Source organism: Sphaeramia orbicularis, chromosome 18, assembly GCF_902148855.1.
Source record: "Sphaeramia orbicularis chromosome 18, fSphaOr1.1, whole genome shotgun sequence".
NCBI classification, from domain to species: Eukaryota; Metazoa; Chordata; class Actinopteri; order Kurtiformes; family Apogonidae; genus Sphaeramia; species Sphaeramia orbicularis.
Window position 1 is genome coordinate 9,545,951 of NC_043974.1, and position 26,995 is coordinate 9,572,945.

Sequence of the window (26,995 nt, forward strand, 5' to 3'; positions counted from 1 at the left end):
AAATTTCAGTTTTTTTTTTTTTTTTTTTTTTTTGGATAGTTTATAAAAGTAAGTATTTTCATTATTTAATGTTTTTTTTTTTCTACACTAAAACCAAGACAAAATTTGGAGTTGTCATTATTTATAGGTTATGTTACTTTACTGGTTTGGCCCACTGCAGATCAAATTTAGCTGAATATGGCCCCTGAACTAAAATGAGTCTGACACCCCTGGGTTATTCACATTTTTTGTAAAAGGATAGTTTGTTAATGTAAACATTTTCATGGAATTTTTTTTTTTTTTAACACTAAAACAAAGATAAAATCTACAGTTGTTATTATTTATAGGTTATTATGACAGTATTTTTCTGGTCTGACCCAGTTGAGATCTAATTGGTTTATATGTGTATGTATGGAACCTGAAATAAAATTATTTTTAGACTTTTGATTGTTAATATCTTCAGTGTAATTTTTGCATTTGACAAATTCATCCTACAGGCCAGATTGGACCCTTTGGCGGGCCGAATTTGGCCCCCGGGCCGCATGTTTGACACCTGTGTTGTAGTAAAATGACCTCAGTGTTAAATTCCTGTTGGATTTAATGAATTTTACAGACAGTGAAAACCCTGCAGCTGTAACAAAGCAGTAGTATTAACTTCATTCATAAATCTAACTATTACCACAACTATTTCTGCTCCTTTTAAAGGCGTGACATTCGTGTGAGAGGCAGCCTTTAATATTCATACAAGCTGAACAGAGACAATGAGGATATCCATATTTTATTTATCGAATACAAAACGATGTTGGACCCAAAGCCGAGGTTCGCTTCAGCAGGATGTTGAAATCATTCAGACATTCTGAGGGCTGTATTATGTTTAGTGCACCGATATCAATCTGCGATTAAAAGACTCTACGGGGAGAGAAACAAAAGCCAATGCACTGTGTTCCTTTTTAGCTCCCGAGAGCAAACTTAAGTTGTGAGCAAAACAACTGTTTTCACAACTACCTCTGTAAAGAATGAGGATCAACGGGGGCATTTCTAGAAAGTTTAAAACCCCTCTGGGCAAATATTAGCACAAATAGTCGGATTTTTCACTCCATCTTTATCGCTATCCCAAAGGGAAATTTGAGCTGCAGTTTTCTGTAAAATAAATTAAAAACATCAATATAAAGATGAAGCCAGAGATAAACATAATCACTTTTACATCTTCATTAAAACTAGAATGTCCACATCAAATGAAAAACATACAGAAGCTAAGAAAAAACATGACATGATTTTATTTCATTTTACCATGAGGTGAAGTTGCAGCCTGGAGGCTGAATCTGATTCGTTCTCTCTAAGACAAACATCCTAAGTTTAAAACTATTTAGGACTATTGAATTGAGATGGTAGATATGTTTTTGTTGTTGTTGATTTTTTTTTTATGGTGTGAATGCTCGATGCTCTACACCACAGGTGTCAAACATGCGGCCCGGGGGCCAAATCCAGCCCGCCAAAGGGTCCAGTCCGGCCCCTGGGATGACTCTGTGAAATGCAAAAATGACACTAAGATATTAACAATCCTTTTAGTTCAGGTTCCACTTTCAGACCAATTCAATCTCAAGTGGTGCAGGATTCAGTAAAATACTATCATAATAACATAAAAATAATGACAACTCCAAATGTTTCTCTTTGTAAATGTAAATATTTTCATGCATTTACACTAAAACAAAGTATAATTTTGCAAAAAATGCGAATAACCTGAAATGTCTGAAGAGAAGCAAGCATAATTTTAACAATATTCTGCCTGTTATGAAATGTTTTAAGTGTTTGTAGATCCACTGTGATGTGTAAGTTATAATGTACATGTGTAAATGATAAACTGAGACAAAATATTGTCAAAGTTACACTTATTTTTTCAGTTTGTTCATGTTATTCACATCTTTTGAAAGGACAGTTTGTAGATGTAAACTTGTTCATAATGTAAATAAATTTTTTTTGCTCTAAAACAGGGGTGTCAAACATGCGGCCTGGGGGCCAAAACCGGTCCGCCAAAGGTTCCAGTAAGGCCCGCGAGATGAATTTGCAAAGCGCAAAAATTACACTTAAGATATTTACAATCAAGGATGTCGAACTCATTTTAGTTCAGGTTCCACATACAGAGCAATGCGATCTGAAGTAAAATAATAGCATAATAACCTATAAATAATGACTCCAAATTTTCTTAGTTTAACACTTTCAGTGCCATGGGCCGATTAAATCGGCTTTACGAACACAACCGTTAAAGTGCCACGGGCCGATCAGATCGGCTTTGGAGAACACGCCATATTTGTGTACAAACAAACCATCCACCCCCATTTCTTTCTCACATTTCGATGACGTTCTTTCTGTGTCCCCCTTTTGAGACCAAGCAGACGGGAATTTGAGGTCACGCGACCGAATAATATTTTTATATCTTTTTAATGTTTCTTATTCTCCGGTGTTTCATCAGAGGGAGCCCTCCATGCCGGGGGGCGGCTGTGGACTCCGGGGGCTGTGGCGCCTTCTCTCACTGGGGTCCGCTCCTTTCTGGTGGGTGGGGGTCCCAGTTGGCCCTCTCCCACTAGTTGGGATGCGGGGCTGTGTTGCTGGTGCCTGGTCGCCGGGGTCGGCGGCTGCCTCCTGGTGCGGATGGCTCCCTGAGACAGCGCCTCCTAAATTGATGTTTTACTTTTACTTGTACATTTTTGTTCTGGTCTACCCGTGCTCAGTCAGTCTTCTTAAGTATGTGTGAGCTTGTGGGTTTGCATGTATATGTGTGTGTGTGTGTGTGTGTGTGTGCGGGTGAGTGGGTGGGTGTGGGTGGGGGGCGGTACTGATTTTTAAACTGATATGTAAAGCACTTTGTGCTACAGTTTGTAATGTATGAAAAGTGCTATATAAATAAAGATTATTATTATTATTATTATTATTATTATTATTATTATTATTATAAATTATGCAAATTACGATCAATAATGAATCGGCTGTGTCCGGTGCGTTTTGAATCTAATCAGCAATCGGTTGGATGTTACCGAGCGGTTTCCTGCAGGATTCTTCAAATATTATAAAAACGAATACTGAAAAACGGCCAAATTCTGTGGCACTTTTAAGGCTTATTAGCCCCTTAACTGTCTGGCACTTAAAGAGTTAATATGAAAAAATATAATATGACATTACACCTCTAAATAAAGACAACTCCAAATTTTTCTTTGTTTTAGTGTAAAAACTTACATTAAATTATGGAAATAGTAACATTTACAAACTATCCTGAATGTGAAAAACCTGAAACCTGAAAAGTGAAATTTTAACATTATTCTTCCTGTTATTAAATATTTTGTGCCTTTGTTGATCCAATCCGTAATATGCATGTATAAGTGGTAAGTTGAGGTGTAATACTGTTAAAATTGTACCTATTTTTTTCAAGAAATGTCAGTGTTTTTTTCAGGTTATTTGCATTATTTTCGTTTTGATAGTTTATAAATGGACATATTTTCATAATTGTATTTTGATTGCACTAAAACAAAGAGAAAAATATGGAGTTGTCATTATTTACAGGTTATTATGCTATTGTTTTACTGGTTTGGCCCACTTGAGATCAATTTGGGCTTAATGTGGCCCCTGAACTAAAATGAGTTTGACACCCCTGCTTTAAAACATAGAGAAAAGTTTGGAGTTGACATTATTTATATATTATTATGTTATTATTTCACTGGTCTGGCCCACTTCAGATCAAATTTAGCTGAATGTGGCCCCTGAAGTAAAATAAGTTTGACACCCCTGCTCTACACATTTAAGTTGATGTAAGCAGTGCATTAGGTGAAAAGGATAGGCAAAAAAAAAAAAAAAAAAAAAAAAAGCTTGTGATTCTAGCCTATTCCTTTTTTGGTGTTTATGTTTTTTACGATTAAAGTACTAAGTGCAATGATTGATGTACAAACCAAAATAAATTCATTCATTCACACTGCAATTTGTGCCAGTGTTAGCCGCCGGCTGAAGTCTGATGAGTCCATCAATAAATGGTCCTGATCTGACATTCTCAGCTTAAATTGGTTTTTTATAGGCTTAGAGTTTCCATTAACATAAAAGTAATAAGCAAGGGACAACACTTTGTTTTCTTGTGATAACAGGCTGATTAACTGTTTTAACGACATAATGACAAAAATTAACCCTAAACCGTAAACGGCAACCAAAACCATCTCCTGATCCAAAACGTTTCAGAAGTTTTGATCCACTAATCCTATCGGTACATTGGAATAATTCAGGTCATGCAAGGAATGGATGTGAATATAGTTTGAGATTGTTATTTAAACACAAGTTGTAATTAAAAATAAAGTTAAAGAAGGGGAGTGGTGGTGGGTTAAAAAAAAAAGAAGAAGAATGAATTCAGGTCAAATACAGATGTTGTTTTTGGGATGTTCAGATGCTCTGTACATGCTCTGAACATGAAAACACCTTGATTCACCAGTAAAACCCATGTAGTTTGACTAATGGTAGTGTTTGCAGACACTCGTTTTATGTTCAGTGAATGAAAAAGTCATGTTCTTCAGTTCTCTTTTTTTTAAAAGTGCTGAACTTTTATGAACTGTGATCGACAGTCAGTAAACTAAAAAGAGCAAAATACCAACTTTTTAGTGAAAAATGCCAAATGTGGGAATAATATTATAATCTGTGCAAATGCATTGTAACCATGTATGTAATAAGTTTAAATTTAAATTTACATAAATACTAATATAAATAGCAGGTTTCTTTTTTCTCTTTCTATTTTCTGTCTTTCCTGCACTTTATTTTTGTTATTTGCTACTGTCATCTTACCTCACCTCATCTCATCTTCTTATCTTATCTTATCTCATCCCACCTCACCTCATCTCACCTTATCTTCTTATCGTATCTTATCTTACCTCACCTTATCTTCTTATCTTATTTTATCTCATCTCACCTCACCTTATCTCACCTTATCTTCTTATCTTTTCTTATCTTATCTTACCTCACCTCATCTCATCTCACCTCATCTTCTTATCTTATCTCATCTCACCTCACCTCATCTCACCTTATCTTCTTATCTTATCTTATCTCACCTCATCTTCTTATCTTATCTTACCTCACCTCATCTCACCTTATCTTCTTATCTTATCTCATCTCACTTCACCTCACCTTATCTCACCTTATCTTCTTATCTTTTCTTATCTTATCTTACCTCACCTCACCTCATCTCACCTTATCTTCTTATCTTATCTCACCTCACCTCATCTTATCTTACCTCACCTCATCTCACCTTATCTCACCTTATCTTCTTATATTATCTTATCTCACCTCACCTCATCTTATCTTCTCTTATCTTACCTCACTTTATCTCACCTTATCTTCTTATCTTTTCTTATCTTATCTTACCTCACCTCACCTTATCTTATCTCATCCCACCTCACCTCATCTCACCTTATCTTCTTATCTTATCTAATCTTATCTTATCTCACCTCATCTTCTTATCTTATCTTACCTCACCTCAATTCACCTTATCTTCTTATCTTATCTCATCTCACTTCACCTCACCTTATCTCACCTTATCTTCTTATCTTTTCTTATCTTACCTCACCTCATCTCACCTTATCTTCTTATCTTATCTCATCTCACTTCACCTCACCTTATCTCACCTTATCTTCTTATCTTTTCTTATCTTATCTTACCTCACCTCACCTTATCTTATCTCATCCCACCTCACCTCATCTCACCTTATCTTCTTATCTTATCTCACCTCATCTTCTTATCTTATCTTACCTCACCTCAGTTCACCTCATCTTCTTATCTTATCTCATCTCACTTCACCTCACCTTATCTCACCTTATCTTCTTATCTTTTCTTATCTTATCTTACCTCACCTCACCTTATCTTATCTCATCCCACCTCACCTCACCTCATCTTATCTTATCTTATCTTATCTCACCTTACCTCATCTCACCTTATCTTCTTATCATATCTTATCATACCTCACCTTATTTTCTCATCTTATCTTACCTCACCTCATCTCACCTTATCTTCTTATCTTATCTCACCTCACCTCATTTTATCTTATCTTACCTTCTCTTATCTTACCTTATCTTCTTATCTTACCTCACCTCATCTTAATAAATGGTGATAAACCATTTACGAAAAGTTCAATTACATAAAACACTATTTTTTGGAAGTCACCACAAAAATAGTTGGTACCTATAACCTGGTGATCTTACACAAGTGGCACAAAAATTCTCTGCTTCCATAACGACACATTTTACAACACTGAACTCAACACCATATAAAATGTGATGGTTTGTGATTTTCAGACTTTACTGACAGCTCTATTTCATATTTGCAGTAATAGCAGATATTACCTGGGCCTCAGCTTCCTCGCTTAAGGCTTTGACGAGGGAATCGAGCTTTTCGTTGAGCAGAGCACACTGGGGAGACAGAAGGACAGAAAAAAAAAGAGACAGACAGACAGAGTGTAAATTTAGAGACGCCTGCACAGTGCACATCAATTCTTGGCTGTTCCTTTTTATCTACAACCCTCCTGAATTTAATACCTGTTCTTATTCAGCACAGAAAGGGCTTTTATTTGAAGCTATTGGTGAATTCCCCACCGGGTGTCAATAAATCATCACATTATTTGGAAAGAGAAGGATAAGCGGGACTGTCAGAGGAGGTTTGGTGAAGCTGCCACAGCAGTGAAAAGATTCTCTTATTTTGGAAAATGTGCACAAAAGCTTTTTTTTTTTTTTTTTTTTTTAAATCCCAACATAAGCCACTTTATCCCTCTGTGTCATTTTTCTTTCTTTCTTTTTTTCCTGGTTCATATTTGTAGGTCTTCTACCGGTTGGTGACAAGACAGAAGCCCAATTTAACCCCATGAAATCCACAATCCAGGTAACCTTTTTTACTGCACCTTCACGGTTGAAATAAATCTACACCGTATGACATGTAGGATAAAGTGATTTAGTATAAATATAGGTGTTTGTTGTGGCTGTATCTTATCCAGAGTTCTTTTATTTTATGTCATATTTGGTATTTTTTAGCATTTCCAAAGTAATCCAGTTAGGGATGTAACGATACGAACATTTCATATCACGGTTATTGTGACCAAAATTATCACGGTTATCATTATTCTTGCGGTATTGTTGAAATTGTGCTCAAAATGTTCAAAAAGTACTTATACACACTGAAATAATTTAACCAAGTTATATTTTGAAAAAAACAAAACAAAAAAAAAAAAACAAATAAAATAATTGGTACAATGTACTTTCTGTTGCAGAAACATTCAAGTATTAACCCTTAGTGGTCTGAGCCTATTTTGGCTGTTTTTCAGTACTTTTGATTTTGCCTTTACACACTATAGAAACAAATGTTTACTATACCCATGTTTGATATCTTTTTTTTTCCAGCACAACTTCATTTATATCATCTGTCTATTATTTTTTTCCCTTTCCTACTATATCAACATAAAAAGCCAGAAAATACAAAAAAAATTCATAAAGTCCGATTTGAAAAATGTATATAATTTATTGCATAATGAACCTTTTTAAAGACTTTAACCCTTTCATGCATAGTGGTCACTACAGTGGACAGTTATTCTACAGCTGTTCTCTTGTATATTCATGGGTTTTGTTGTTTTAGTTCCATATCAGCCAACACAGTGGACACTTATGCATATGTAACTTTGCTGTTCTTGATAAACCTGATCTGCAGTAACATGTTTGAGTGTAAATCAATTGTTATTAGACTGTTATTATCATTTTTTCTTTAACAAAATGGGTTTTTTGTATATTATCTCCATGAAGTGAGTAATAACTAGCATTAGAGTAGGTTTAAATATGAGAAAACATTAGATTAGCAGCATTAAAAGTGTTTATATTTCATAGTTTTCACTGTATATTAGTAAATAAAAATTTTTTTTGCTTCAAAAATTAAACGCATTGTATCCATTTGAGTGAACATTTTTGCAGCTCCATGAAAAATAGGTTCATAAAAAGATGTCAATTTTTCAGGCCTAAAGAGGAATAAAAACGGGGGGGGGGGGGGGGGGGGGGGGATCATGATTAAGGTTCTCATAATTCATGCATGAAAGGGTTAAAAGTGAATATTGGTACCAAATATTAGGTATAGAAAATTCAAATTGTAATAAATAAAAACTATACCCAAATATACGACATCAAAGCAGATCTTTACACAGGCGTTTTCTAACGAAAAGTGCGGTAATCAAACACGGTTATCATGATAATTAGAATTTAAATGGTAATACTAACCGTCTGCAATTTTACCGCGGTTTATCGTTATACCGGTAATCGTTAAATCCAATCCAAAGTAAAAGAAACTGTATTTGTTATACACTCCTTGTAAAGTTGGACAATGTGATTTATTCTTGACAGATAAAGTGGGAAACTGATACTCGGTATGGAGTCATTGGACTTTGGGGTCAAAGGTGATTACTGATGTGTAGAAATAGGAGCAAAAAAGAGGAATGTGTCTGAAACAAAATATTCCAACTTTATGGGCAACAGTGTAAATAGATTGTAAATATTACTACCTGTTGCTAGAATGCAAAGTACAGTATGTTCTAAAGTTAACTGAATGAATGTTATGTTTGGTTTTACTAGTGAAGAAACAGAAAATTCAAATGACTTTTATTTATATTTATAGTTATTTTAAAAACATGTAGCTTTTAAGAAAATATCTATAGCTGGAGCCCTAGTTTATTAAAGTAACAAAGAAAATGTAGCTTATCTTCTGTTTCATTAGCGCCATATATTAGACACTGTTTATAAAAGAAAATGTATTTAATTAATAATATGGGGATGTTTGTTACTTTGCTAAGTATATTTCGCTGAAGTTGGCAGATGTTAGGTTGCTAATTGAGGTTATCTTAATTAACTGAAAAAAGGAACAAAATGGTAATTTATTGCAGTAACTGATTGTTATATTTCATCACTACCAGAAACAAAGATAATATTTAAATTTAACCCTGTAAAGCCTGAACCATTAAATCACTGACAGAAAATTCCAGTTCTTTGAAACTGGAGCCTTTATTGGTCCTTCTGAACAACCAAAAAAAAATGTTTTTTCAACTATCAATTTCCATGTACGACTTTAAATTTCGTATCATATTTGATACATCAGGTCTCAATGCTCAAATATGATTATTTTTGAACAAACAAAAACATACTATAACACCATCATGTCCAACAAATCGGTAATTCCTTTTCAAAATTGCCAAAGTTCTTCCTCCTTCCTCATTAATGACAGTCTTGTAGTGTCACTAGAAAGGTCTCTGGTCTCCCTCCGGTGGAGTATTTGTGTATTGCATGTATCTAATTGTATATGTCAGGTTTTTCAAGAAAAAAAAAAAAAAATCACACTGATCATGTAGAGCAGGGGTGTCAAACTAATTTTAGTTCAGGGGCCACATTCAGCCCAATTTGATCTCCACTAGGCCGGACGAGTAAAATAATAATTGATAAAAGTAAAATTATATTATGATTAGGTTTACATCTACAAGGTTTCCTTAAAAATCTGAAGAACACAAAGGACTTGAATGGTCTTAAGAAAACCAGAGCAATTTTAACAATATCCTGCCTCTGTTCATTAGTTTATCATTTATGCATGTGCATTATAATCGCACAAAACATTTAGTAACAGGCAGAATATTGGTAAAATTGCATTTACTTTTCTTAAGACATTTCCTTTTGTTCATATTTGTTCAGGTTATTCACATTTTTTGTAAAAGTATAGTTTGGTAATGTAAGCATTTTCACGTAATTTTACTTTTTTACACAAAAAAAACAAAGAGAAAATTTGCGGTTGTCATTATTTATAGGTTATTATGATAATATTTTACTGGTTCTGACCCACTTGAAATCTAATTGGACTGTACGTGTATGTATGTGGAACCTGAATTAAAATGGTTTTGACACCATTAATTGTTAATATCTAAAGTGTAATATTTGCATTTCACAAATTCATTCCGCGGGCCAGATTGGACCGTTTGGTGGGCTGGATTTGGCCCCCGGGCTGCATGTTTGACACCTGTATGTAGAGGGCTTCAAAACTCATGTATTAAATATGATACGTTTGGCGTTATAGGGTTAATGTCTATAAATACTACAAACTGGCATATATTCCTTGGGCACTAATTGAATGAATCAGAATAAGAATACTGAGTATCAGGTCTGTTTTCTGTATACTGCATAATCACTACTCATTTAAGCTCAATAAATAAATAAATAAATAAATAAATAAATAAATATAAAGGCCTATATTTGCCCACTGTCTCCTTGGTAACAGCTTAATCTGTCTTTTTTCCATGATCAGAATCCAAGAAGATATTTCTGCATCTATTTATTACAGATGACAGAAAAAAATACACAAACAACAACATATTGTTACCTTAATGCTTTCTACATTAGTACATAAAAAACATACATATATTCATATCATATACAGGTATTTGTTGTGAGTTGACGATGTGCAGACCTTCAGGCAATAAACTAAAAAAAACAACATTTAAAGTGAGTGAAAGCTGAGGGGAAAAAAAACAGTGAGTCAGAGGGCTATGAAGATTTGGGAATAAAAAAAATAATAATAATAAAAAAAAAACAAAACACTATCTTTGCTAGAGGGGTGACTTTAACCCACTTTTTCAGCTCCGTTGGAAAATGTATGACTCTTTAACCATCATATCCAGCCTTCAGCTTCAGTGGTGCTTTCAATGTGGGTTCTTATGGTGGGACATAATTGAAAGCGTAGGACATATGGGCCGCCAGAGGGAAGATGCAAAGCTAACAGTGAACCTTTACTGCAATCACTTCTCTATTGTACACACACACCTACACTTGCCCACTAGTTACTGTTATACAAGCTCTTACATAACACACAGAAGCATTTACCTTCTTTGCCATGGCATCTGCCTCCTCTTTGTTCTCTGTGGCTCTCTCGTATGCCTTCCCCACCTCCGCCACAAAATCGTTCACCGTCCCACACAGAAACCTGACATCAGAGAGCACATAAAGAGGGGAGGAAAAAAAAAAAAAAAAAGAACAGCAGGACGTCAGGGGAGCGGCTGTAAAGGTGAGGGTTAAGATGTTTAAAAATGAAGCAAATTAACAGGCTTTTAACATTTGGTGAGTCAACGTGCATGGAGATTACACACGCCGCCTACCTGCCTGTCATCCACGTCGCCTCCGCACTCACTGTTTACTCACATCTGTTACATTACCGCTGTGTGACTCAGCAGGGAGTTTTCTCTAAAGTCAGACTTCTGGTGCTTTGTTAAATATTTGCCTCCGGTTGCAGCTTGGTAGGTTGCATTTCCAAATAAGACTTCAGAAACTTAGACATATTTGGGAGCATACGATTCTAATTAACCCATAAGACAAGGTTGAAACTTTGAGTATAATTATTGTGAAAAAAATATTGTGGAATAAATGTATACCTTTCATGCAGTGTCTTGTGTTGAATTTATTGGAAAAATTGTGTAGTTTCAGAATATAACATCGAAAAATGTGTATCACTTGTCTTTGTGTGACTTTTTGCATGATGTTTGCTGAAAAGTGGGCCAAAATTATCTTTTTTCAGTGATAAATCATTTGAAAACCCATATTAACCCTTTCATGTATGAATTATGAGAACCTCAGTCAAGATTTTTTCCCCGTGTTTGTATTCCTTTTTAGGCATGAAAAAAACAATGCAAATAAAATGTTTTCAATGAACCTATTTTTCATGGAGTTACAAAAAAGTCCACTCAGCTGGACACCATGTGTTTAACCCTTTCATGCATGAATTATGAGAACCTCAGTTGAGTTTTTTTTTTTTTTTTTTTTTTGAGTGTTTTTATTCCTCCTTAGGCATGAAAAAAACAATGAGATTGAGTTTTTTTTTTTTCATAGATTTACAAAAATGTCCACTCAGCTACACCATGAATTTTATTCTTGAAGCAAAGAAACATGTATTTAAAACCCAATATCATAAAGTGATATGAAAACAGTGAAATTAAACCATTTTTAATGCAGCTAATCTGATGTTTTCTCACATTTTAACATATTCTAATACTAGTTATTACTCACTTCATGGAGATAATATGCAAAAAATAAATAATAACAATTGATTTCCACTCAAGAACAGCAAAGTTACAGTAATGGTATGAATTACAGTTTATGAGATGATGCATAAAAATGTCCACTGTGTTGGGTGATATGGAACTAAAACAACTAAACCCATGAATATACAAGAGGACAGCTGTAGAATAGCTGTCCACTGTAGTGACCACTATGCATGAAAGGGTTAAGTTTTGAAGCAACGAAACGTGTATTTATGTTTATGTTTATGTTTATGTTTACGCATTTGGCAGACGCTTTTTTCCAAAGCGACTTACAGGGGAAAACCAATTAAATCACTCAATCAATCAAATTTTATTTATATAGCGCCAGATCACAAAAAAGTTATCTCTTGACATTTTATATATAGAGTTGGTCAAAACCAGACTCTAAGTCAATTCTACAGAAACCCAACAGAATCCTCCTGGAGCAAACACTTGTGACTGGTGACAGTGGCGAGGAAAAACTTCCCTTTAACAGGCAGAAACCTCGAGCAGACCCAGACTCCTGGAGGATGGCCGTCTGCCTTGACCAGTTGGGGTTAAAGAGAGAGAGTAGAGAAGGGGAAAAAGAGAGAGCGATAGAGATAGGGACTGGGGGAGAGGGGGAGAAGGGGGGAGTAGGGGGAGACACATGGAGGCGGTTGAGGATAAGTGAGTGGTGATGATGAGGGCAGGGAAGAGGCCGGACCACCGCAGCAGGTCCAGAGATAATCGTGAAAGAATCTGTGGTTGTCCTGGGAAAAACCTTATTAGAATATTTAAAATGGAATGTTTGAAAGTGCTAGGACAGGAGGTGCTCTCGGAAGAGCTGGGTCTTCAGGAGCTTCTTGAAGATAGGCAGGGATGACTCTGTTCTTGTAGCACTTGGTAGAGCGTTCCACCAACGTGGAACGACCCATGAAAAGAGCCTGGATTGTCTTGTACAAGGTCTGGGGACCACCAGACTACGTTCCCCAGACGAGCGGAGTGGTCGTGGGGCGACATAAGCTTTTATTAGTGCACCTAAGTAGACAGGAGCAGACCCACGGAGAATTTTGTAGGCTAGGATTAAAGATTTGAATTTTATGCGGGCAGCTATGGGTAGCCAGTGTAACTCAATGAGTAAGGGGGTGACATGTGCCCTTTTAGGCTGATTGAAGACCAGACGTGCTGCTGCATTCTGGACCATCTGTAGTGGTTTGACAACACAAGCTGGGAGGCCCGTTAGAAGAGCATTGCAGTAGTCAAGACGGGAGATAACCATAGTCTGCACCAGGAGCTGGGTGGCCTGTTCGGTTAGGTATGGCCTGATCTTTCTTAGGTTGAACAGAGTGAAACGGCATGATCGGGTGACAGAGGCAACGTGATCCGTGAAGGTCAACTGATTATCAATCATGACTCCCAAGTTACGTACTACACTGGTAGGAGCCAGAGGTATGGAGTCAATAGTGATGGAGATGTCCTGCTGTATGGTTGGCTTAGCTGGGAAGACCAGCAGTTCAGTTTTGGACAGGTTCAGCTGAAGGTGATGGGCTTTCATCCATGCAGATATGTCAGAGAGACAATCTGAGATCCGCACTGAGACTGTGGAGTCATCAGGTGGGAATGACAGATAGAGCTGGGTATCATCAGCATAGCAATGATATGAGAAGCCGTGTGAGTGGATGATCTGACCGAGTGAGGTGGTGTATATGGCAAAAAGGAGGGGGCCCAACACAGAGCCTTGGGGGACCCCCGTGGTGAGGCGGTGAACTGCTGATGTGTGCCCTAGCCAGGACACACTGAAGGACCGACCAGTAAGGTAAGATTGAAACCAGGAGTGTGCGTGGCCTGTGATGCCCATGTTCCAGAGTATGGATAACAGGATATCATGATTGACAGTGTCAAATGCTGCTGATAAGTCCAGTAGAATGAGTACTGAAGACTTGGCTGCTGCTCTAGCCTCTTTCAAGGCTTCTGTCACAGACAACAGAGCCGTTTCAGTGGAGTGGCTGATTTTGAAGCCAGATTGGTTGATGTCAAGGAGGTTATTTTGGGAGAGGAATTCTGTGACCTGTTTGAAAACAGCCCTTTCGATGATCTTAGAAAGGTATGGGAGGAGTGAGACTGGTCGATAATTCTCCACTTGAGTGGGGGTGAGGGAAGGTTTTTTGAGTAGTGGTGTTACCTGCGTTTGTTTAAATTGTGTAGGAAATGTTCCTGAAGTCAGTGAAGCATTAATCACATGTGTGATTGGTGCTGTGATAGTAGGGGCTACAGACTGTAAGAGGTTGGATGGAATAGGGTCCAACAGGCATGTTGTAGGACGGCTAGAGGAAAGGAGTTTAGACACCTCGTTCTCTGTGAGGGGAGTAAATGAGGGGAATGACGCAGTTGGGCTTTTATCAGTTGAGTTAGTAGTAGCCATAGTCAGGGGAGAAGAAGCAGTGTGTGATGATGATGATGTTGAAGAAGGAGGCGTGCAGTCTATGGGTGGATCAGTGAACTGACTGCTGATAGTAGACACTTTATTTGTGAAAAATGAAGCAAAATTGTCTGCTGTCAGATTAGTAGTGGGCGGTGGAGGTGGAGGGTTGAGTAGTGTTTTAAAGGTTGAGAATAGTTTCTTGGTGTCGGTGGCAGAATGAATTTTGTTATTATAGTAAGCCTTCTTCGCAGCAGTGACACTGGATGAGAAGGATACCAATAGTGACTGGAATGTGATCAGGTCAGAAGAGCTTTTTGTTTTGTGCCATTTTCTCTCTGCGGCTCTGAGGTTGGTACGCAGCGACCGGAGGTTATCATTGAGCCATGGGTGGGACTGGGAGGATCGAGCGGGTCTAGTAGATAGAGGGCACAGATTATCCAGACAGGAGCTAAGTGTAAAGCACAGAGACTCAGTGGCATCGTTAACCTCTAAGGAGGAAAAAGTGCTGGGGGGAGGGAGAGCGGAGGCTACGACAGTGGAGAAGTGGGTGGGGGACAAATTGCGGAGGTTGCGGCGGAAAGAGACCATGGGGGAGGGAGCAGAGTGTTTTTCAGGGAGAGACACACTGAACTGAATGAAATAGTGGTCAGACAGGTGTAAAGGTGTGACTGTGAGGGCATCTGTGATGCAGTTTCGGGTGAAAATGAGATCGAGCTCTTTACCAGCTTTGTGGGTTGGAGGACTGCAAACCCGCTGTAGCTCAAAAGAGAGTATTAGTGACATGAAATCTGAGAAGCTGGGATTGTCTAAGTGGATGTTCATGTCACCGAGGACTAGCATGGGGCAGTCATGCTCTGGGATGGAGGAAAGCAGAGTGTCAAGCTCATCAGGAAAATCACCCAGTTGCCCTGGTGGACGATAAATGACAATTATGTAAAGTTTGACTGGTGCTGTCACTAGGATGGCATGGTATTCAAAGGAGTTGTATTTGACTGAAGGTAGGAGTTGATTGTGTTTCCATTTGTTGGAAATTAACAGACCCACACCACCTCCTCGTCCAGATGGACGAGAGGTATGAGAGAATGTGTGGCTGATAGAAAGTGCGGCTGGGGTTGCATTGTTTTCAGGCGTAATCCAGGTTTCAGTGAGAGCCAGGATGTCCAGTGTGTGATGGTTGGCATAGGCAGCAATAAAATCTGCTTTGTTCACTGCAGATTTGCAATTCCATAACCCTATAGAGAAGGACGCACCAATGACTGCGGTGTATATTAATGGGCGGAGATTGGTGATATTACGATGCCTTTTAGCAGTGTGAAACCCCATACGTAACCGAAAATAACAGGAATAGGATGGTGACCAGTAGAGAGATTGTTCCTCAAAGGTGAGCTGGTGTGAGTGAGGGGTGTAGCTCTCATTAGTGAGGGGCTGGGAGAGGAGGAGAGATCAGCTGGGGTGGTATTCAGTCTGACTACAGACTGTACAGGAGACTCTGAACGTGGTGATGTTTGATGTGACCAGCAGGGGGAGCAGGTGACTGCAGCAGAAGACGGGGAGCGTAGTCACATAGGTGTGGGAGTGGTTTTAGTCAGGACAGCGTGTTGAATGTTTTGAGCTAGGACGCTGCTGCCTAGTGTAGAGGGGTGGACGCCATCGGACTTGTAAAAGGAGGAGCGGTTCCAGAACAGATTAAAGTTATCAATAAAACTGAAGCCGTTCAGAGCAGAGGCGGACTGGAGCCAGGTGTTCAGGCTGAGGAGTCGGCTGAAACGGCCCACACCACGGGCAAAGGAGGGGAGGGGCCCGGAAATGAAAACAGCCTTCCCGGATCTTTTCAGTTTATCAAAGAGGTTTTTAAAATGAACCTTTGTCACTTCGGACTGTTGAAGAGAAGTGTCATTGAAGCCCACGTGAACTATGATCCGGGTAACGGTGGATGGCAGTGAGAGCAGCAGCTGAGGGAGTTCATGGAGGATGGAGGTGACGGTGGAACCAGGAAAACACTTGGTTATGGCGTTAAAGAAACGGACGTGACGGATGATGGAGTCCCCGAGGATAGCGGTGGTCGGAGGGAAAAGTGGTCGAGGAGACGGTGTTGAAGGTGAAGGGTTCCTGGTCTCTCTAGGTGGACATTCCACGGGTGGACTGTCGGAGTGACGGCGGACGGCCTCTCGGAGGAGGCGGCGCCGGGCAGAGGAGCGGACCAAGGAGCGGGGACCCTTGTTTGACGGCTTTACAAGAGGACCGGCTTTAGGACCGTCGCCGGTAATCAGTTCGGTGGCAGCCACGGAGTCAGCAGGAGCCGGTTCCGGGACAGAGCCAGGTGGGATGGGGGCACATCAGCCCTGGCGGGGGGAGGAGCCGGAGCGTCCTCCACGGACAGGACGGCGAAGCGGTTTGATGTGCTGATGGTCGGCGGTGGTGAGTCTTTGCTCGTGTTGTTTTTGCGGCCACGAATCACCACTTCAGACCAGGGTGTAGAACACGGGGGGCGAGAACAGGCAGAGGAAGGATCCCATAACACCGTATCATCACAGGAGGCTTTGGGCTTCTCTGCGCTTTTCAGAAACAGACTGGACAGTGTGGGAAGGCGGCTGGAGAAACCACAGAGCTGGGCATTTTTCTCCTCGAGTTCTGCGGAGAGGCGCAGTATTTCCTCTTTGAGGTCCGCGATAGTTTGGTAAGCCTTTACCAGGGTTTTGTTGGCTTCGACAAGAGGACTATCTCCGGCTGATGAGGATGACGCCATGGTGGAAACAGCGAGATACCGGGCAGAGCGCGGGAAGCGATGGGTGACAACCAGAGGTAAGGATCCACTGACAATACTGACCTGTCCTGATGAAGGTTTGGATTGATGGCGTCAAGTTAAAAAGACACGGTTAAGAGGTTAGGTTCAAGTGAGTAAGCGTTGAAAGGCAAGAAATAAGTAGTTAAAAGGCTGGATTTCTAGGAGTAGATCCGCCGGCGGTTTGACAGACGCCACGCATGCGTGATTAGCACTACCAAGCCTCTGAAAACTCATCATCAGAAAGTGATATACTATGTGAAAACTATGAAATAAAAACATTCTTCTTGCAGCTAATATGATGTTTTCTCACATTTTAAAATACTCTAATACTAGTGATTACTCACTTTATGGAGATAATTTGCAAAAAACAAAACAAAACAAAACAAAAAAAATATTACTGGGTCAAAACAATTAGTAAAGTCTCTTAAGTTTCACTTTCACTGCCCTCCCCCCCGAACCATCTGCTATCTCATCATCTCACCATCAGTTATCTGTTATTATTATTTGTGCATACTGTATATGTTAGATTTTCTGTGCAGATGGAAATATAAAAGACTATAAAAGTTAATGCAAACACACCTGTTTGTTCTCTTTTATTCCCTCACCCAATGAGCACTGATAAGGAATCGGATTGATAAGCAAAATTGATAATGGAATCACAATCGTTAAATTCTTATCGATTCCCATCCTTACATACACTACTGTGCAGAAGTCCTAGTCCAACATTAGGTCTGTGGGTTTAGTGAAGTTCTAATGTAAACGCATATGCATTTGTCAGTCTCTGTACTAGATCTAATCTGGATATACAAGGTGGGGAAGCAAAATTTACAATGAACATTTAGTTGTTTTTTCTCAGCAGGCACTACGTCAATTGTTTCGAAACCAAACATATATTGATGTCATAATCATACCTAACACTATTATCCATACCTTTTCAGAAATTTTTGCCCATATGAGTAATCAGGAAAGCAAACGTCAAAGAGTGTGTAATTTGCTGAATGCACTCGTCACACCAAAGAAGATTTCAAAAATACTTGGAGTGTCCATAAAGACTGTTTAGAATGGAAAGAAGAGAATGACTATGAGCAAAACTATTACGAGAAAGTCTGGAAGATACTATTAAAGAAGAATGGGAGAAGTTGTCACCCGGATATTTGAGGAACACTTGCGCAAGTTTCAGGAAGCGTGTGAAGGCAGTTATTGAGAAAGAAGGAGGACACATAGAATAAAAACATTTTCTATTATGTCAATTTTCTTGTGGCAAATAAATTCTCATGACTTTCAATAAACTAGTTGGTCATACACTGTCTTTCAATCCCTGCCTCAAAATATTGTACATTTTGCTTCCCCACCCTGTATGTGAAGTATGGACAGAAGGGAAATCGAAGGTTTTGGGGGAAAACCAGAGTTTAAAGAGTATAAATCAAAGTTTTGTATTTCGTGTGACCTCACTTTACACTAAACCTGACTTTAACCCTTGTGTTCAGACAATATGAGATTTATTGTTAAGTTAATGATGCATTTTGCTGAAAGACTCACTTTTTCTTCAGCTTTCTCTGTTTCTGATATAATAGCCATCAACTTTAATCTGAGCTTTAACGAACATCCATATGATTAGTAAATTAAATATAAGAAAATACCTGATTTTCACTGAAAAAAAAAAACTAAACAAAACACAAAATAAAGATATTATTATAATAAATTGTAATAAATCATTTAAGACATGTTAAATATAGAGAGAAATCAATTTGGGGACTGGCACAAAAGTAACACTGGGTCTTTATGGGTTAAAAATAAAACATCTCAAATAAAAGTGTAAAATGATAGCATACATTTTTGGATAAACAGTTAAAATTCTCAAGTACACTGCCCCATTAAGCATACTAAGCTTCTTGTTTTTTTTCTTTAATACTGATATATGACTATCAAAATCCCTCTTAATTCACAGACCAGCTTCTATCAAGACAGATGTAGTTGAGGTGCTAATCAGTATCTGCCCCAAGTGTTGGATTCCTTCAGATAAGATTATTTAAAATTATTCCTAATCATTTTCTAAATCACCAAATGAAATGTCTGGTTTCAAACTCATCCAACTTGAAAAAACATCAGTTGATCTACAAGGACAGTTTGTCCTCTGAGCAAATAACTGCCAGTGTTTTTATTGAATAAAATAAAATAAAATGATGGAGCGGTGAACTACTTATCTGACTTACTTAACTTTAATGTCAGACGCGACCCATTTATGTCAATGTCAAGTCACAGTTAATGGTAAATGGACCCATTAGAGCTTGAAGGAAGCCTTCTGTTACTTAATACCACTTTAATGTCTTTGCTGGCAAAATGACAACACATTTATCAAACTAAACTGGATAACTGCTACACAAATCTAACTATTCAAGTAGAATGAATCGTAAAGTGTTTTTTTTTTGGGTTTTTTTAAATTCAAAGACCAGACCATCTCATACCTTTGTATAAGCACTCTTGTTTCTTCCCTTTCATGTACATCTGTTGTAAACTGCTCATGTATAATATATTTTTCCTTCTCAGTGCATGAATAAAACATCTGAATCTGAATCTATCCTGATTAATGTTCTCTTTCAAGCCTATCTCACATGAAGTCATATTCATACACAGAGAAGCATTACATGAAATGTTTTGCATTGATTTTATAAACATTTTAAAGTCAGTTAAACCTGTTAAAACGCCACTGTTAATGCCAATCTTTCTGAGATTTACAAGGATTATCATCTACCATAGAGTCTCATTGGTTAACCATGCCTTTTAGTCATATTAAATGGTCAGTAGGCGGTTATTCCTGACAATGCTAATGCGCATTTAGATGGCTCTGAGCTAGAATTGAATCACACATGAGCCACAAATGCATCAAATTTAATATATGAACCAAACATACTAACCGATTTACTATCCAACCATTTAAATCAAGTTCAGAGTAAAGATAATAACCGAAAAAAAAAAAAAAAAGGCCATAGTTAAATTGTAAATAAGCCAAAACATGCTATCAAACATGTCCACTTTAGCATCTGAACCAAACATGCTAATTATGGTTGAACCGTAATTCAAACAGTTAGCGTGGAGAAAACAATGTTAGTCTATTAATCTAATATTAACTACCCTAGTTAGTAGCAGTAGTAACTCCATATTTGAAGGATAATGCAACCTTTGTTTTCCAGACTTAAGCTAAATGCTAATTAGCCTGGCTATTACTCTTGATTTTCCAGTCCAGTTCGATTTCCAATTTGGTTCAGTATGGATTTGATGAGGGATATTTTAGTGTCAATACTTGTTGTTCTTGGATATTAAAGATATTCCTCAGAGAATTAATGCTATGAAATCTTACAATAAACCTATAACTTGCTGCCGTATTGAATTTGTGCACATTTATGTAGTTTTTCATTTAACATAACTGCTAATATGTGTGTTCTTTAGCACAGATTACCAAACGGGTTAAAAATAAAGCTGCATTCATCCACAAGAAAAGGAATAGAATAAAAGAAAATAAAAATCAATCTCTGGGCTTTATTAATCACATCATTCAAGAGAATATTGATTTACGTCAGAAAATCAATTTCTTAAACCCAGTCCTAATTATAATGCTATCCAAGCTGCATATGTGATGTGAGCAGCAAACTTAAAATACTCCATAATATATAGCAATAGCATAATATATAGCAATAATATAATATATAGCAATAGTAATAATATAATATATAGCAATAGCAAATATTTTGGCAGTATTATGGCATACATTTCGCATTTTTGGCTTTCTTTTGGCATTATGAAAACCTTTAGGCTTAACTGTGGTATGATTAAGGTTATCCATGATATATATGGAGGCACCAGCAGTATATGGCTGAGTTATGGCATATGTCTGGTTAACCAAAAGACTGGGCAAAGAGCGGGATCAAGTACAGGGATGGTATGGCATGTTTATGGCAAGCCAGAAGATTGACTACAGAGCAGCAACATCTTATTTCATATATGGATATTTTTTTGGTTGTGTTTTGGCATACAGTAAAGCCAAAACACTGTGCAAAGAGTGGGAATTTCTACCCAGAAGAAAACCGCACTTCATTTTAAAAGCATGATCAACACACATTTTGGGTGAATTTTGGCCTCTCTTTGGGTCAGTTTTGGCTACTTTTTGGCCGGATTATGGGGATTTGAGCTTTTCTGGGACAGTTATGGCTATATTTTGGAAGTCCGCAATTAGTTTCAGGTGAATTTTGGCTTCCTTCTGGTTTGATTTTGGCTTGCCTATTTTGGGCCATTCAGAGCCCATACATCCACACAGAACTTTGCCAAAATGGCATGCCAGTTTTGGGCCAGATTTAAGCCATAATGATTTTGCTATCTGGGTACTCACCCAAATCTCTTGCATTTAGGTAAACAATTTCGAAGTGCGATCCACTATAAACAAGCCATGTGTTTACAAACAGAGCCGGGAGGTCACTCGGGCATCTTCGGAATTTTGTCGCGATGTGCATTGTGGGAAACGGAGGTTCGTCCAGCCACCTGACAGTGGCAGCATGACCATATGATATTATATGGATGAAACAAACACGCAGAAACACGGAAACGGCTGGAGGAATATGCATAGAAGGAAGGGAGTTCCTGCCATTTCTGATCGTGTCAGTTCCAGCTGCCACTGTAAGGTGGCTGCACAAGCCTTCGCTTCCCACAATGTACGTCGCGACAAAATTACGAAGATGCCCGAGTGACCTCCCAGCTCGTTTGTAAATGCATGGTTTGTTTATGGTGGATGGCACTTCGAAATTGTGCACCGTAATGCAAGAAATTCAAGAAATTCAGGTGAGTAATCACAGAAAGACTTACAGATTCGTTCTACAGGGTGGGGAAGCAAAATTTACAATATTTTGAGGCAGGGATTGAAAGACAGTGTATGACCAATTATTTTATTGAAAGTCATGAGAATTTATTTGCCACAAGAAAATGTACATAATAGAAAATGTTTTTATTCTATGTGTCCTCCTTCTTTCTCAATAACTGCCTTCACACGCTTCCTGAAACTTGTGCAAGTGTTCCTCAAATATTCGGGGTGACAACTTCTCCCATTCTTCTTTAATAGTATCTTCCAGACTTTCTCCTAATAGTTTTGCTCATAGTCATTCTCTTCTTTCCATTATAAACAGTCTTTATGGACACTCCAACTATTTTTGAAATCTCCTTTGGTGTGACGAGTGCATTCAGCAAATCACACACTCTTTGACGTTTGCTTTCTTGATTACTCATTTGGGCAAAAGTTTCTGAAAAGGTATGGATAATAGTGTTAGGTATGATTATGACATCAATATATGTTTGGTTTCAAAACAATTGACGTAGTGCCTGCTGAGAAAAAACAACTAAATGTTCATTGTAAATTTTGCTTCCCCACCCTGTATGACTGAGATTTTACAGATTTGATGAAAAATTGGTCATGAAAATCTCCAGCACCTTTAACATTTATAACATTAATATGATTGTGGATATATTCAAATGATGCTGCTTTTTTGAGCACCTAGTTGTTAGTTTTGAGCAAAAAGACCACAGCAGAACGTCAAAAATACATTAAAATATTGCAGGACATTTTGTATTTTTACTAATTTTTATGTGTTTTCCTTCATTAGATAAATGGTCGACTGCTTTGTTGGCTTTCCAGGACATATGAAAAACCTAGACAATGCTGCCCCTGTTATTTTTGGGTCCACGTGTACTTTATAGTGTCCTTAAATCTCTTAGGTGTTTAAAATGTGCCGCAGGTCTTTACTACAATCAGTAGCAGAAAAAGAAAAGTGCTCTTTATGGCTGCGACAGTTTTCCCAAAGGAAGACTACTAATGTACTAATGCACCGAAGATGACCCCTAAATACTGATTCATCTGTCTTTTTCACTTATAGCCTGACTGCAATTACTGTCCTTCCCCGAGTGTGTGTGTCCTAAGGGACATGACTAAAGCAAAGGAAAGAAAATCAATAGCCATCGAGGAAACCCTGACTCGCTTCTCTTTGTTCGCCTCTTTCTTTCATCTCTTTGCTATCCTCCCCTTTCCCTTCCAGGGATTCATCTTCCCATCATTATTAATCACCTTGTTCTTCCTCTCTTTTTCTTATATCTGAGTATCTATGGTACGTACTTGGCAGAGGAAATGACATCACTGTGTTTGTCCGAGTCCAGGATCTTAGCGAGGTGGGAGGCCACGGAGTCTGCATACTGAGTGATGTGGACCTGAAAGAGAGTGGACAGAGGTTTGTGTGGTCATTATAGAGGAAATGTGTACGCATTAGATTTAGAGATGAAACTATTCATCCATTAATTAACTGGAATTGATTAAAGACATTAATTTGATGACAATTTCCTGGAAGGAAACAAGGAAGGAAGGAAGGAAAGACAGAAGGATAAAAGGATAGGGTGGAAGGATGGAAGGATAGAAGGAAGGACAGAAGGATAGAAGGGTAGGATGGAATGATTGAAGGATAGGATGGAAGGATAGACGGAAGGATGGAAGGTTAGACAAAGGATATAAGGATAAGATTGAAGGATGGAAGGATAGAAGGAAGGACAGAAGGATAGGATGGAAGGATAGACGAAGGATAGAAGGAAGGATAGATGGAAGGATAGAAGAATAGGATGAAAGGATAGAAGGAAGAATAGAAGGATAGGACGGAAGGATAGAAGGATAGGATGGAAAGACAGAAGGACGAACAGAAGGATAAGATGGAAGGATAGAAGGAAGGATAGAAGGATAGGATGGAAGGCTAGAAGGAAGAATAGAAGGATAGGATGGAAGGACAGAAGGATAGAAGGAAGGATAGGATGAAAGGATAGACGGAAGGACTGAAGGATGTGATTGAAGGATAGAAGGAAGGATAGATGGATAGGATATAAGGATAGGATGGAAGGATAGACGGAAGGATGGAAGGAGAGACGAAGGATATAGGGATAAGATGGAAGGATGGAAGGAAGGATAGAAGGAAGGACAGAAGGATAGGATAGAAGGATAGAAGGAAGAATAGAAGGATAGGATGGAAGGATAGAAGAATAAGATGGAAGGATGGAAGGATAGATGAAGGATAGAAGGAAGGATAGATGGAAGGATAGAAGGATAGGTTGGAAGGATAGAAGGAAGAATAAAAGGATAGGATGGAAGGATAGAAGAATAGAAGGATAGATGGAAGGATAGAAGAATAGAAGGATAGATAGATGGAAGGATAGAAGAATAAGATGGAAATGATGGAAGGATAGACGGAAGGATAGAAGGATAGGATGGAAGGACAGAAGGACGACTAGAAGGATAAGATGGAAGGATAGGATGGAAGGACAGAAGGACGAATAGAAGGACGAATAGAAGGATAAGATGGAAGGATGGAAGGATAGAAGGATAGGATGGAAGGATAAATGGAAGGATAGGATGAAAGGATAGATGGATAGGATAGAAGGATAGGATAGAAGGATAGGATGGAAGGATAGACGGATAGGATGGAAGGGTAGAAGGATAGAAGGATAGGATAGAAGGATAGGACGGAAGGATAGATGGAAGGATAGAAGGATAGGATGGAAGGGTAGAAGGATAGAAGGATAGGATTGAAGGATAGATGGAAGGATAGAAGGAAAGGATGGAAGGATGAAAGGATAGAAGGATAGATGGAAGGATAGAAGGATAGGACGGAAGGATAGATGGAAGGATAGAAGGATAGGATGGAAGGGTAGAAGGATAGAAGGATAGAAGGATAGGACAGAAGGATAGATGGAAGGATAGAAGGAAAGGATGGAAGGATAGAAGGATAGATGGAAGGATAGAAGGATAGGACAGAAGGATAGATGGAAGGATAGAAGGATAGGATGGAAGGGTAGAAGGATAGAAGGATAGAAGGATAGGATAGAAGGATAGATGGAAGGATAGAAGGAAAGGATGGAAGGATAGATGGAAGGATAGAAGGATAGGATGGAAGGATAGATATAGATAGAAATAGTTGATAGCAGCAGCTCTGATCAGATTTACAGAACTTGTGCACTTTATCTGGACATGAAAATGATCTTTATAGATCAAGAAAACTAACTAACTAACACTAACTAACTAACTAACTAAACACTAATACTTCGTTTAGCTTTGATTAAAACACACATTTGCATTATTTCAATAAACTTATGTAACGTCCGAACATTTATTTCCATCCATACTTGGACACATAACATTGCTGAACCTAAACCAGACCGACTGAACCAACGCCAGATCATAACACTGCCCCCACAGGCTTGTACTGTAGGCACTAGGCATGATGGGTAATCATTTCATCCACCTCTCTTTTCGCCCTGATACACCAAGACGGAACAGTTGATTACAGTTGTTTAGTTGAAACTGTTGAAGGTGTTTAATAAACACGTTAAGTACATATATATTCCCTTCTTTCTTGAGTCTTTTTGCTCATACAAAATGAAATGTGAATAATACGGATTAAAAATGACTGATATTTAATCGTGATTAATCGAAATTAATCCACAGCAACCCTGTGATTAATCTGACTAAAAATTTGAATCGTTTGATAACATTAGTTGAAATATAAACCGGATAAAAGTGAAGCTGCTCCAGGTTTTGCATAAATGACGTAGATGTGCTGTGGAGGTGCAGAACGAAGCTGAAAGCGTTCGACTGCAGTATGAATATTAACTAACGTCCAGGTTTGGGAAGTGAGAGGCAGAGCTGAGCTTTAATTCAAACTCCACATCTGTCCTTTGCTGATACCTCCTCCCCTCTTCGTGTTTTAGGTCTGATTGTTTTGGCCTCCAGCTGCCAGGTTCAATTGATTCTCACTGGATGTTTTCCCAAAATCATTTTTCTGAGTTTGTGAGGTCTGGCTTTGTGGTTCTAATTTATGGATCCCATCTGTCAAAAAAAAAAAAGCTGACAGCTTCCTGAAAAGTCTTGCAGACTGAATTACCTGCAGGGGGGAATCAAGGCTGTCTTCTTCCTTCACTATGGGTGTGGGTTTATTGGTGGTGGGCACCTCGTATGTCATCACGCTCCAACTGAAAAACACACACAAACACACATAAACAAGCCAATGTCAAGCACCAGAAAATGATTTGTATTATCAGCCAATCACATGGAGACGGGAGACAGCGGATTGCACCGAGTCTGTGTCTTTTTTTCTATCTCTGTTGATAAAAACTGAACCTCAACAAAACATCTGATGCACTTGTACACACTTATTTATTTCATTCTTTCACCTTTACATTTGTCCTTTGCTGCATTTCGAGACCGTACCTCTGGAAAACTTTGCTGTATAGTATATTTATGCACTTTTAACATGTTTACTGTCCTGAATTTTAATCATAATTATAATGTTTAGTTACAAAAGATTTTTTTTTCCTCCACAGGACCCAAAATAGGGGAAAAAAAACCCCACTCTGGTTGTTACCATATTTTGTGGTCACTTTTAATTTAGAGTTCAGATCATTTCACTATTGTTTAACCCTTTCATGCATAGTGGTCACTACAGTGGACAGCTATTCTACAGCTGTTCTCTTGTATATTCATAGGTTATGTTGTTTTAGTTCCATATCAGACAACACAGTGGACACTTACACTTCATCCCATACACTGACATTCATACTGTTACTTTAATTTTGCTGTTCTTGATAAACCTGACCAGTAACATGCTTTAAATCAGTTGCTAATTGTTATTAGACTATAATTAACAGTTTTCATAATCAA

At 38.3% G+C, this 26,995-nt stretch overlaps 1 protein-coding gene across 2 annotated transcripts in view; it reads right to left on the bottom strand.

Moving 5' to 3' along the window:
- Positions 1-26,995, bottom strand: part of LOC115438539 (diacylglycerol kinase delta) — a 292,835-nt gene that overhangs the window by 55,004 nt on the left and 210,836 nt on the right. For both annotated transcript variants that reach the window (XM_030162205.1, XM_030162204.1), the window contains exons 12-15: positions 26,220-26,307; positions 23,417-23,508; positions 10,887-10,986; positions 6,342-6,407 (exon numbers count right to left, since the gene is read on the bottom strand). In XM_030162205.1, the coding sequence (XP_030018065.1) occupies positions 6,342-6,407; positions 10,887-10,986; positions 23,417-23,508; positions 26,220-26,307 (346 nt within the window). The remainder of the gene's footprint in view (positions 1-6,341; positions 6,408-10,886; positions 10,987-23,416; positions 23,509-26,219; positions 26,308-26,995) is intronic.